Source organism: Cryptomeria japonica, chromosome 4, assembly GCF_030272615.1.
Source record: "Cryptomeria japonica chromosome 4, Sugi_1.0, whole genome shotgun sequence".
NCBI lineage: Eukaryota > Viridiplantae > Streptophyta > Pinopsida > Cupressales > Cupressaceae > Cryptomeria > Cryptomeria japonica.
In genome coordinates this window covers 120644540-120656988 of record NC_081408.1, presented here as the reverse complement: position 1 = coordinate 120656988, position 12449 = coordinate 120644540, and the positions used below count along the sequence as shown (strand labels likewise).

The 12449-nt window shown below is 30.9% G+C and overlaps 1 protein-coding gene across 5 annotated transcripts; it reads right to left on the bottom strand.

Moving 5' to 3' along the window:
* Positions 1–4228: 4228 nt before the first annotated feature.
* Positions 4229–7613, bottom strand: LOC131074135 (transcription factor MYB20). Of its 5 annotated transcripts, XM_058010707.2 has the most exons (5): positions 7252–7613; positions 6519–6746; positions 6007–6136; positions 4782–5886; positions 4229–4566 (listed from the first exon to the last, which is right to left on the bottom strand). In XM_058010707.2, exons 2-5 carry the CDS (start codon positions 6649–6651, stop codon positions 4543–4545), a joined length of 1392 nt encoding a protein of 463 aa, XP_057866690.1. In that variant the 5' UTR covers positions 6652–6746; positions 7252–7613; the 3' UTR covers positions 4229–4542. The 5 variants fall into 5 exon arrangements, with proteins under 5 accessions (XP_057866690.1, XP_057866688.1, XP_057866687.1 ...); XM_058010705.2 differs by having other exon boundaries at positions 4229–5886; positions 7185–7606; XM_058010704.2 differs by having other exon boundaries at positions 4229–5886; positions 7252–7605.
* Between the last annotated feature and the right edge of the window lie 4836 nt (positions 7614–12449).

The following is a 12449-nucleotide window of genomic DNA, read 5'->3' as shown; positions in this document are numbered from 1 at the left end:
CTAAAAAAATTCAAACATGCATAAGCAAGTTGGTATGAGAATGCCACTTTTAACCCATACTGGTCGGAAACGTAAGGAAAAAATATTGAAATAATTAGAGGGAGAATTAGGAGAAGATCCAAAGCTTTTGATCCACACACTTTGGAAAGCGTAATTAGAATAACTAGGTGACTCCACAATTATATAAAAGACGATCTTTTTAAGAACAACCAGCTTTTTTTCATGAAGGAATTACTCACAAGTCAGCCATGAATGAATTAAAATTATCATTGTTTACATAGAATAAAGGAGAAGCTTAATAAAATCAAAGAATGATAAAGGAGAAGCATAATAAAATTGAAATTGGAGAAATGGATAATGTTATTGAGAATGAAGTATAATAAATATGGTAAGGGAAAATGATATTTTATTTTTATAGTTTACAGGTAAATAGCTGAAAATTTTTATGTTTATTTGAAGGTTAAAAAAGTTTAATTTTTGGGTGACTATCACATATATAATTAATGACATAGATTAGGTATCTAGAGTCAAACATATAATCTTCTAAGTCATGTGATTTTCTTTCTTTTTATGTTTTGAATTGAACTATTACAACATTAAAAGTCTTATATTCTAATTGAAATCATTTTCTTTTTTCTTTTATAATTATTTTTCTCAATATTATTAACATGTCAAATATAATTATTTAATATTGTATTCAACCTTATGAAACTTTCAATTGAATGAAATGAAGAAATATAATACTTAACTCATACCTAACTTGAGAATTGACCATACTAAAATTTATAACGAAGCTTTTCTTACTATTGATGGAATGAATGGTGGTGTTTTTAAGGGATTTGCTAGCACGTTACTCTTATTGCAAGATGTAGAGTTAAATTTATTTAAAAATATAAAAAATCACTAAAATTATCAAAAATCATATATCTAATATTGAATTTTTATATAGTAATATATATAATTATAATTATCAATACATGAAATTTATAAAAAAAATTCTATTTAAACATAAAGACAACATATTTCTTCACTTCTCTTCATTTTACCATTAAAAATAGTTCTTTTTTTTTTGTTAAAGAATAAAATTATATCTTATTTTCTTTGGTTAATCAGGCCCTCTTGACTATCAACTATAAACAAATAGAAGCGTGTGCTTAGTTGTGTTAAAATTATAAAGACTAGGAATATCTTTTTTGTCAGTAATTGTAGTAAACTAAAACTTCTAGCTTGATCTATGTTTGGAGAGACTACTTATGGGGGATGCCTTTGCAATGAGTTTATCATCGAGACCATTATTGGGGAGGTTCAATTATCAAGGTGCTATCACCATGTGTACAACTTTCAAGTATAGCTATCATATGAAGGCATGCATCATGTGAGCAAGACAACTCAATGAAGGCACATGTTGTATGAGGTCAATGATCCAATGAGAACTTCAACCTTGGTGACCAACACAATATATTATAATTTGACCACTACACTATGTCCTTATAAACATTGAAATCATAGACAAAAATTAAGTTATAGATCCATCTTTTAAATAATTAACTTATAATATTTGATTTAATTTTTCTTATAATAAGATTTTATCTTGAAAGTGAAATATAATATTATTATTTTATCTATATAATTCTATTAAAAAAAAATTCTACTTTAAAAAGTACTTTTTAGTTTAGTAATTGATTTCTTTAAGGGTCATCATGTGCATAGTACCACTTATAAAAAAAATATCATTTCTATTTATGTTCGGTGATATAGCATGATCATTAATCACAAAACCTTATTATTATCTCAAAAAATATTTTGAAAAAATCATATATTATAATAAAAAGTATTGAAGATAAATCTCTTAAGTTTAAAATTTGGAACTAATTTGGTCTACATCTAAATTTTGCAATAATGTTTTTAGTTTTGATCTTTATTAAATACGACAAGTAAAATAAAATAACTCTGATTAGTAGAGATAAATACTAACTTTAATACATAATCATTCATCTAAAGTTTGGTCATTATAACAAGACTAATGAATAATGAGTCAGTTAATCATGATTTATAGTTTGTAAGAAATGGTCATATATCCCACCTTATACAAGAATATGAATTGTTAAACAAATTTCCACCTACAATTTTAATTGAATGCAATGTTTAAGATCACTTCTCAAGGATAAGCAATTTATTTAAGAGGGTTGGAAAGATAGTAACATTGTGCAATGAGAATTGTAAAATAGATAACATTTACAAAAAAAATTACCACGTTAGCACACAAGTATGGATATTTCTTGTAGTTGGGATAACATGGAACTCAATAAGGTGTCAATCGATTTTAGTTCAAACAAAAACTATGATTCATGTTGCAAGTTGATACTAGAGTCTAACACTAAGACCTAAAAGATCAAACAATTAGTAATGTGTGATTATAGTTGATAAACTTATGAAGACCAATATTCTAAACATAAATCTAATCAATCACAAATACGTCTACCATAGCACTTTAATCTAGTTCAACATCTTTTTTTTACTTCATGTAACATTAGTGTACTAGGGTTAATCAAATTTTTTTAGATCACTTCTTTAAAATCCCATTATTTTGGTTGGGTTTCTATTAACAATGTAAGGTTGTGTCTTGGTAGTTTAGTTGTTGCTTCATGCTCTATCCTTCTTATTGTAACAGATTTTGGGCCCTTTCAAAATCCTGCTTACCTTAATAAAAAACATTAGTGTATAATAAATAATTAACATTATAATAATTCATAATACCGTTTTATATCTTTCTTATTAAATATTGATAATTAAGCTTTTTTTTCTTACTTTTACTTTAAAAGTTATATTATCACTTTTTGCTTATAATATTAAAATGAAATGTTTTTAATGTAACGTCTTCAATTTATCATTAAAAACCAAATCAATACATCTTGTCTCATCTTAATTATGTCACACAAACAAACCATTTAAAATACATTGAATACTACCTTATAAACTTACAAATTCTCTTTTCAAAATTTAGAATACATTGAATACTACCTTATAAACTTATAAATTCTCTTTTCAAAATTTAGTGATGTTCTAACCTCTAATAGAACTAGCCAATAAGCTTGCAGTCCTCTTTTTTAATGCTTATCGATGTAGATCCTACCATATAGCCTTGTAATTTACCCTAGGAAGACTTATTGGCCTTCTTCCCTCTCATTATTATTGTTGGAATCAAGCTTAAGTGCAAAGTGCAATTATTCACCCTCATTTTTATATATTTATATGGAATTGATATGCACATATAAACTGGTCAGCGTCGGTGGGTCTTCATTGTGCAAGTACGCAAAGCGGTAATTGGCATTAGTTTACTGCATTTCAATCATAAGTAGTTGGGAGATTCTTCGTAACTTTTGGAATATAATTATCTTGAGGTGATATAGAAGAAGAATGTAGAAAAGACCCTACGAGAGAATTATATAAATTGTACTATCATATGCAATACTTTCTTTTATTAGAAGTACATAATGATGCATATCTTAGTCCATGATGCAGATGACATGTGATAATAATTGAAAGTGTGAAGCATTTTTATTAATGTACTAACGACCTTACTCATCTTGCCAGCCATTTCTTTGGCTTATAATGAATCCTCCATTGTTGATCAACTTTACTACTGTGGTGACGGCAGACTATAAATTTTTGTCTTCTTATTCATCAAACCCAATAATTTCAAACGTTTGTGGCAAACCCATTCATCATCAACGCAATAAAATGGATATAATCAGCTGTTTTTGTAAGTTAATTTTGTATAGTGGGCTGTTTTGGGAAAATGGTTTTCAGCATGAGACAATATATAGAAATAGTTAGATTTGAGAAATGATAGTGAGAATTGTTCTTTTATAGCATAAAAGTTTAATGGAACAAGACTCGTGATATAGATGTTTAATATTTTATAATCAGGTAATTAAAAAAACACAGATGTCCATGTCTGTAACTATCCCAGAAAGAAATGAGAATTTATAACTAATATTTTGGTGGGCTTTCATTATTAGGACAAAATCAAAGTTAGTAGATTTTCACAATCCATGTAAATTATCTGAATGTTGTTTCTGGATTTGATTGTATGAGTGTTTTTACATCAACATTTCGGATCACGGAAATGATAACATTTCAGATCACACTCCGTGATCTATCATCAAAATGATAGAGAACATAAAGATATACAAATCCATTTTGAAACAACGATTTAGAAACAAAATTTTTAAAAAATTTGCAACTTATTGCAGCTTTTATTGATCTCACACTTGGATTAACACAGAATTGAGACGAATGAATATTTCAAACAAATTTATCGAAGCAAATATGAACAACAGTGAACAAGTATTGATCTGGGCTGACATTGAGATCCTATCACAAAACTCCTTTGAAATTTCTTTTCACAACACTTTGTTGGGCTGCAGATATTAAACAACTTTGTTGATATTTTTTTTGCTTTTTGGTAACTGACCTATATACATAGAACCAACCAAATTCCATGTCTTGACTTGAACACTGCCCATGGCTGTAATTTTATTACACCCTCCAAAACCTGCAATTCTGGTAAAAAACCATGGTTTCCAAGATCTTATAATATGGGTAATCAGTGTTAGGGCAGAGAAACAAAACAAAATAAAATTTTGAGTGATATCCTTGATAATTAGCATTCATCTTTCACAGTTAAATCTGTCTTATATTTGATCCAGAGCTGCAACAATGTGCTGGAAATCAGGAGATAATAGGGTAAAGGCCCTATCATAGGCCGGATCAGTTACCTGTTGCTGCCACGAAACTGAGCAATCAGCTGCATTTTTGTGATTGTCTCCACTGTATATATTTCCAGCAAAAGGCTTGCTTTCAGTAATATACATTGCGTGTGAATTACTGGAAAATGGAGCATGAAAAAGTTCGGTTTCTGAAGTAATGTCAGATCCATCTCCTTGTGCTGCTTCACCCAATCCCCAAATGTTGCCTGTTGTTTCATAAAAGGAGCCGCCATTGTTGACCTCTATGTTGTTACTGCTATTCCCACTTATACTACTGCTGCTGGCTCCACTCACATTATGATTATCCCAGTATGTTTGAGCCCTGGTCATGTAATTAGTCCCAGAGTTGTCCATGAAATCCTGATTGCCCATCAGTCTATTAGAATACAAGAAGGAAGAAAGACCAGGCCCTGCCCTGTAAAGAGATGGATTGCCCATCATACAATTATTGTCAGAAAACTCACTTGAAACTGTAAAATCTGAATTAACATTCCCCAGAAAATTCTCTGCAGTATCCTTGCAATGCAGCCCTGACCATGAAATCTCGTTTTCACCCATGGGGATCTCACAAGAGCTCTGGAGTGGGGGCTGCAGGCATAAAACTGGATTGGGATTGCTTAAAGAGGAAAGCTTTTGATGATTGTTCAAAACATGGGCTGATAACTGCATGAAATTGAGATCAGCAAGTGAGGTTACAGGGCTGTCATTTCCATTGTTGTATTTCTGCAGAAGAAATTCCTGTCTCAAGGACATGTTACTGCTGTCCTTGGAATCTATATCCTGATGATTTCTCAGGACTTCATGGGATTCAAACATGGCATGTTCCATAGGATTAGAAAAGGCTGCAGTATCAGTGACTTCATTCCTCAAATCCTCAGCTTGCTTCAAATTATTGTTATTGTCATCCAGAGAAACAGAAGCAGTCGCTGCCTTGTTGATATTGCTATCATCTCCTCCTCCTCCTGCAGTCTCACCAGCACTAATCTCAGACAGAGGCCTGTGAGTTACAGGATCAATACCACGTTGCCTCAGCTTCTTCTTAATACATGAATTCCACAAGTTCTTTATCTCATTGTCAGTCCTTCCAGGCAACTGGGTTGCTATCTGAGACCACCTGTATGTGGGATAAAACTAACTCAGTAATCCTTCCACAATTCAACAACTTTAAACTACTAAATGCTAAGCTCTTCCTTTCTTCATGATCTATAAAGCCCAGTTCTTGATATAAGATTACCTGTTGCCAAGAAGTGCATGGAGCTCAATGATAAGATTTTCTTCCTGTGGACTGAATGAACCTCTCTTCAGATCCGGTCTTAAATAGTTGATCCATCTCAGCCTGCAACTTTTCCCACATCTCTGAAGACCTGCCCAACCATGAAAAAAGATCTTATCAAACAATTTGAAACTTATATATAAGAAAAGATGAATGTTAAGCAGCTTAAACAGCCAAAGTTAAAGATGCTAAAAGAAGAATTTGAATAGCTTGCATTTTATTGTGCATCACTTCTGGTAATAGCTTCAGAAAATAAATTCGTGAAGCTCTTACAAGAAGCCATCCACAATAACATTACGGACTGGGGAAATCTTATGTCGACAAACTTATATGTTGTCAAACTCCCAATAAAAAAAGAGGTTAAGAAGCCTGCAAGTTTTAACTAGTATTACTCTTCAAGAAATTTATAGATAAGAAAAGCTTAAATATAAGCTCTTATGTTATGACTGTTATAATACAGTTAAACTTCATACCAGCTTGCTTGGGAACAGCACTCCAGCATCCATGGCCATATTTTGTAATATGCCTCAAGAGCTTCTCATCCTCCTCAGGAGACCACAAGCCCTTTCTAAGCTTCTGCTTGTAGCAACAAGAATGGCGGCCCATTATTCTTGCTCTCTGAATTATCCTTCCTTGGAAATTATCAGGACTGAAACTCAATAAATTATGTATCTGCTCACAGCTTTTCCCAATCTATGAATCTTTCCAACCATCATCAATACACACAGCAGTAGCAGCAGCAACATTAGATACTAATAAAAATTCGCTGAAATTGGGCATTCTTAACAAAAACCCACATCTAAAAACTAGAGGATGAGAAGGAAGCTTCTCTTAATTAATCTCTACAGCCACAAAAGCATAAACATGAACAGCATGCAGTCTAATTCCAGCTATATGAATATTAACCTAGCAAAGGCATTTCCATTTCTTCCTTTATTCCTGAAAACTATTTACAGAAAGTGACTCCTTTGGTTCTTATCTCCTTGTTTGTCAAGATGCAATAAATCATGAACAACTCAGCAAGAAAGAAGAAAAAAGAAAAATGTTTCAACATACAATCCTCAAAGCAGAAGAAAAAAAGAAAAGAGCATGGCATGCATATATCTTGGGGCCAGGAAACACAAAGTAAAGATAGTAACTTCTCAAAATCTGAGCAATCCAAGGCCTACTGGACAAATTTTCTCCTTTTAAATATGGTCCGTATACCTGTCCAAACTGAACTTCTGCAGTCAGTCACTTTGTCAGACAGTACGTGAGCATTGGCCAAAGAGATGCAGAATTTGAATGAACAAATGTGTGAAAGTGGTGGGTACTAAGTAGTCTCGAACTCGGCCCCTCTTACTTAATTATCCCCACAATGGTGGGGCTCCTGATTGTGAAGGTGAACAGACGAAAGACAGAAGCAAACTACAAGTAGAAACCCGAAACTAAAATCCAGAAGCCTAACAGTAATTATAATCCTTAGAAATCTCTACTCTACGAAGAATTCAAAGGCTTGATTGATTTTGGAGTTGGTGAGGCTGAGAGCTCAAAAACTAATTCAAAATTATTACAACTTTAGAGATCTCAAACGAAGTTCTGTTACAAAGAAATTAATAAAATCTGTTAAGTTCCTCGAATTAATATGAGTAGGTGAATAAGAATACAAAAGTACATCTAGATTTATACAATGGGAGATCTAGATATATTCTGTACCAGAAGATACAAAATTACAAATGGATCCTGCCTGTATTTTAATACAGATTTATTGGGTTGATTGTTCCTTAATCCTTTGGTTTAAGGGACAATACTGATTTATTAGGTTGCTTAATCCTTTGGTCTAAGGGACAAGAACAACATTAAATACAGGTGATTTTCAGAAAATATTCTAACAATGATTTTTTGGGTCAGATATCTAACGACAAATTCTAATAGAATACGTTCAATAGACTCTTGAAATGTTCAAACCTATTAGACAATACTATTGATTATAGAAGAACATTATAATCCTATGCATAAAATATTTTTAAAAAAACAAAAAATGTGAGAGTTTTAAAGACAAATTTCAAGACTAAACCCAGAATTATTTGCATGTGTTTAATGAGACCTAAAATGTTAGAACCCATATAATTGATGTTAGAATTTTTTAATAATTTTATAAATTTTAAATGAATGTTTTCCAATAAAAAAGCTGTAAGATATGTAAGAATGAATTTGAAGAGTTTGGTTTTAGAATTATTTGAAAGTAGAATTATTTATATTCTATAATTGATTTCAAAAGTATATTATTTTAGAAAACATTGTCAATAACATGTATTTATAAAACAAAATTATAAGCAATTCAAAAATAAAGTTTAAGAACTATGTCTCAACATTATTTGTATCCACTTGTTGATATGTTGGTACTGTATTTTAAGAAGCAAATATAATAGTAGAACTTATATTTATATTAATCTTTGCAGAATTAATATAAATGATAAGTAGATTTAGTGAGAATATATCTGGATTTGAAAATATTCAATGATAATTTTTATTTCATGCTGATGACTAGTCCATAGTATATTGGTAGAATATATGAAATTGTTGTAGATATAGTAAAATAGCAAGATAGATGCAGTGAACATATACAAATCTAATATTGTTTCATCCAAAAGAAATTAAAGTCTAGAATATTCAAATCAAACTTTACTTCAAAATATGAAATTGTTTTAAATATAGTCCAAATAACAAGACAGATTTAGTGAAAATATACAACTCTAAAAACTGTTTAATGCAAAGAAAAAAACTAACATTAGAATCTAAAATATTTAGAACTAGCCTGTACTTTAAACTAGTAACTTGTATAAAACAAATCAAGGAACTAGACTTCTAACTATTCACTTCATATTAGTGACTTGCTTATGACATATTGATATAATTTATATGTAATGAAGATGAGAAGATAGATCTAGTCAAAGTATATAGATTTGGATACCAACAAGAAGTTTTTACTTTATATTGATGATTTATTATTGTAAAAATAATAAAAATAGTATAATAGATCTGATGAAAGTATACAAATTTAACATTATATCATACAAATACTATTTGTCTACTCAGATATTACCTTCTTTTATATTACAATTCACTATTGATAAAAACTATAATTTAAATGAATTTAAAAAAAAATCATTTTATATTATCAAACAAATTTATATTCATTTACATTTTAATTATAAAAATCAGATAACTAAAATTAAGACAAATGAATAAAAACCTTTTCAAAACAACCAATCTTAATTTTACTTAAGAAAATCTATAATATATAAGTCTATATAGAAAATGCCCAGCTTTACAATTCAATTCAAATTTGGGCTTTTCATGGAAAAAGAAAAGCTATTACTTGTCAAAGCTGTGATCAATTTTTCTTTAGATAAACAGTGCACCATAGGACAAAAGTTAAAGTCACTTAAATGCCCAATTAATCTGTGTGAAAAGAAATAATATAGGACAAAAGGTAAACTTCCATGAATGCCCAAGACACCCCACAGCCTCAAAAGCAATAAAATAACTTGGAGCAAGTATGAAAACTTCTTTTTCTTAATCCAAAAATGAAAACTTCTTCTTTTTCTTAATCCAAATATGAAAACTTGTTTATATTTATGATAGTCCAAGTAAGAAAACATGTGTTTTTCTTTTTTATCATAGACCAAGTAAGAAAACTTGTTTGTTTATTCATCATAGACCAAGTAAGAAACCCTAATTTCTTATAAAAAACAAGATCAAAATGCCACGGTTGTAGAATAAGGTCACCGACAGGCAACTACAGGAAAGTGCGGTGAAAGAAGGGTAAGGGTGAGCTGGGGGACTCCTCTTACACCGCCAGTAGTAGTTGTAGAAGAGGGAAGAAAAGGAAGAAACTAGAGTACAAAAAACAGCATACTTAGTCGTATAGATAGGGTGTAGGTCACATGGGCGAAGAAAAGAAAAGAGAAGAGAAGGGAGGAGAGAAAAGGAGGTGAAATTAAGAGGGAACAGGGAATGGGCCCATAGAGAGTAAGGCCAATCATGCAGTGATTAGTCGTAGCGTTGAGAGTGGTGGGATAGGGTTGTGCGTTACAATCAAACGGCCGAGCATTAGTTGTGAGGGTAAATCATTTTGCCACCTTGTTAAGGTATTAATTTTGGAGCAGAATGGGGGCCCTCTTGGGTCTACAGCCGCTATCGCTGGTTCCAGCTCTAGGGAGGGCCCTTTCTGATTCTTGCCTGCTAAATAATGCATGCCAGTTTACGTTTTATATGTATTATATTTATATGATAGAGGAAGGAGATCAGAGATAGAGTAGCATGAAGCTTCCTTCCTTTCTCCTTTTTTGAGATACGAGCCCATCTCATCTCATATCTCATCTCACCCATTCGCCAGATTTGACAGAGGACGATGAGATCTTCTCTTTTTTCCCAACACCAAGTCAACAGCTTTCTTTCTTTACTTTAAGTTTTTGCCTTGCAATTTGAGGTCAATAATCAAAGATTGTTTGGGCCAACCTTCTAGGAGGCCAGCTTCTTTCAACCAAACTTGGCCTTTTTCTAGGGTTTTCTTTTTTCTTTTCCTATTGTTTGGCTGATTCCCTTTTTCTCATCATTTTCATGTGTTTTTTTCACTTGTTTGCTTCTTATGGGGACTAGAGTTTTTGCTTCTTATGGGGACTAGAGTTTTATTTAGAGGACCTTGTGGTTTCCTTGTTTCTTAAGTAGACAGTGCTCTTGATGGCCACCTCTGAAAATGTTAGGCAACTTCTGAGTGATGGGTGTCTTATAGGATTATTATTTTATTTTAGCTACAGGATCATGGATGGGTGTGTTTGGTTTACAATGGGGTGACAATAACATTGTCAAATGTGCAATCTGAGACAAATGTCATACTAGTTAGATAAGTTTAGTTATTTAAATGTCTAATTACTAAAATGGTAATGGGTTTGTTTATTTATTTAAACAAATATCTTTTTAATTAATAAATAGAAAGCTTTTAATTGTTCTAAGTTATTTTTAGATTTTGTATCTGTTAGTTAAAATGAAAGAACGATTAGGAATTTTTCTAGTTCTAACATTTAAGTGGGTTTAACAAAAGTTTGAGCTTAGGATCATATGGAGCTCATTGGCTTCATGTTTCTTTAAAATGATAGAATTTTTAGTTTCTTGTTTGTATGCTAATTATGTGCTATTGATTTTGAACTCATAAGTATTGATTGCATCCCAAGTGATGTGAATCCTCGTAATTGTATATTTGTTGGTCTTTGAGTTTGTAACTATTGGTTACAATTGTAATATTGTGGGTCCTTGTAGTTGTATCTTTTCTATTCTTTAAACTTCATTGTTGTATTTGATCTTCTCTTTTTGAAAGGGTTCGGACCTTTTAGAAACCTTTATTAAATCTTCATTCAAATTTTGAAAACTCAATTTTTTTAAATCTCTACAAGATACAAAATTTTATGAAATATATTGGTGGAACTTTATAAGAGTTAGGTTCCCATAAAACAAATATCCTTCAAAGTTTATATTGTAATTTACTTTAGTTGAGTGGCCATTGATTTATTAGGAAAGGTGTTTTGTTTGCAACAATTAATTAGAAATACCCTTCAATTCATAGCTCTTAGTTTGAAATGACTCATTATTCATGCACATAGTAAATAGATACGATAACAAGTTGTTTCTTAATTTGAAAACAAAAATCCTTTAAATCATGATTAATTATATAAAGTATAGTGCTAGAATATTGTTCATGTTTAGTTTGCACCTATTTTAGTGTTAAGATAGACTAACACATTCTTGAGTAGCATTGTATTTGCCAAGTATGTTTTTTAAAATTACAGATCAAGAAATATTATGTGTGTACTTGGTTTCACTATGATGAGATCAAAGATTTTTTTTTTGTCATTTTAGAGATTCACTTAATTATTTGGAGGTCTTATGGATTAAGAAGACTAGAAATGCCTTTCTCTCTTTTTATGAGAGATGTTTGACATTTGTTGATGACTTTCTAGAGACACGTCTACTAAAAGGACTCATACTAGATTTATTACTTCTTATTTTAATCCCTATCACTTTAGTGAAAAGTGGTCCTCTAAACAACTTCCAAATTCATATTATAGATCTGTAAGACATCACAAGTCTATTGACCCCCATGGTCTCACGTGTTCACACACCTTTTTTTGCAACCTTGAATGTGAAGAATGTGATTTAAGATCATAAAAATTATCTTTGAATCATGTTTTGTGTTACATTGTTTATTTTTTATTTATATTTTCTTTGATATACTCTTCCACTATCTTTATTATGTGCACATTATATTTTTTCAATCTTATAAATCAATTCTACTTAAAGTAAATATTAAGACATAATTAAAAATTTATCTATATACTAATAACATTTTTTTCATACACTTAAGA

Bases quoted from the DNA above. Each gene is read 5' to 3' on its own strand.
- LOC131074135 (XM_058010705.2), bottom strand. From the start codon at position 6,651: ATGGGCCGCCATTCTTGTTGCTACAAGCAGAAGCTTAGAAAGGGCTTG. The intron at 6,137-6,518 runs GTATGAAGTTTA...ATGGTTGGGCAG, and splicing joins TGCTGTTCCCAAGCAAGCTG to GTCTTCAGAGATGTGGGAAA. The intron at 5,887-6,006 runs GTAATCTTATAT...TCCCACATACAG, and splicing joins CATGCACTTCTTGGCAACAG to GTGGTCTCAGATAGCAACCC.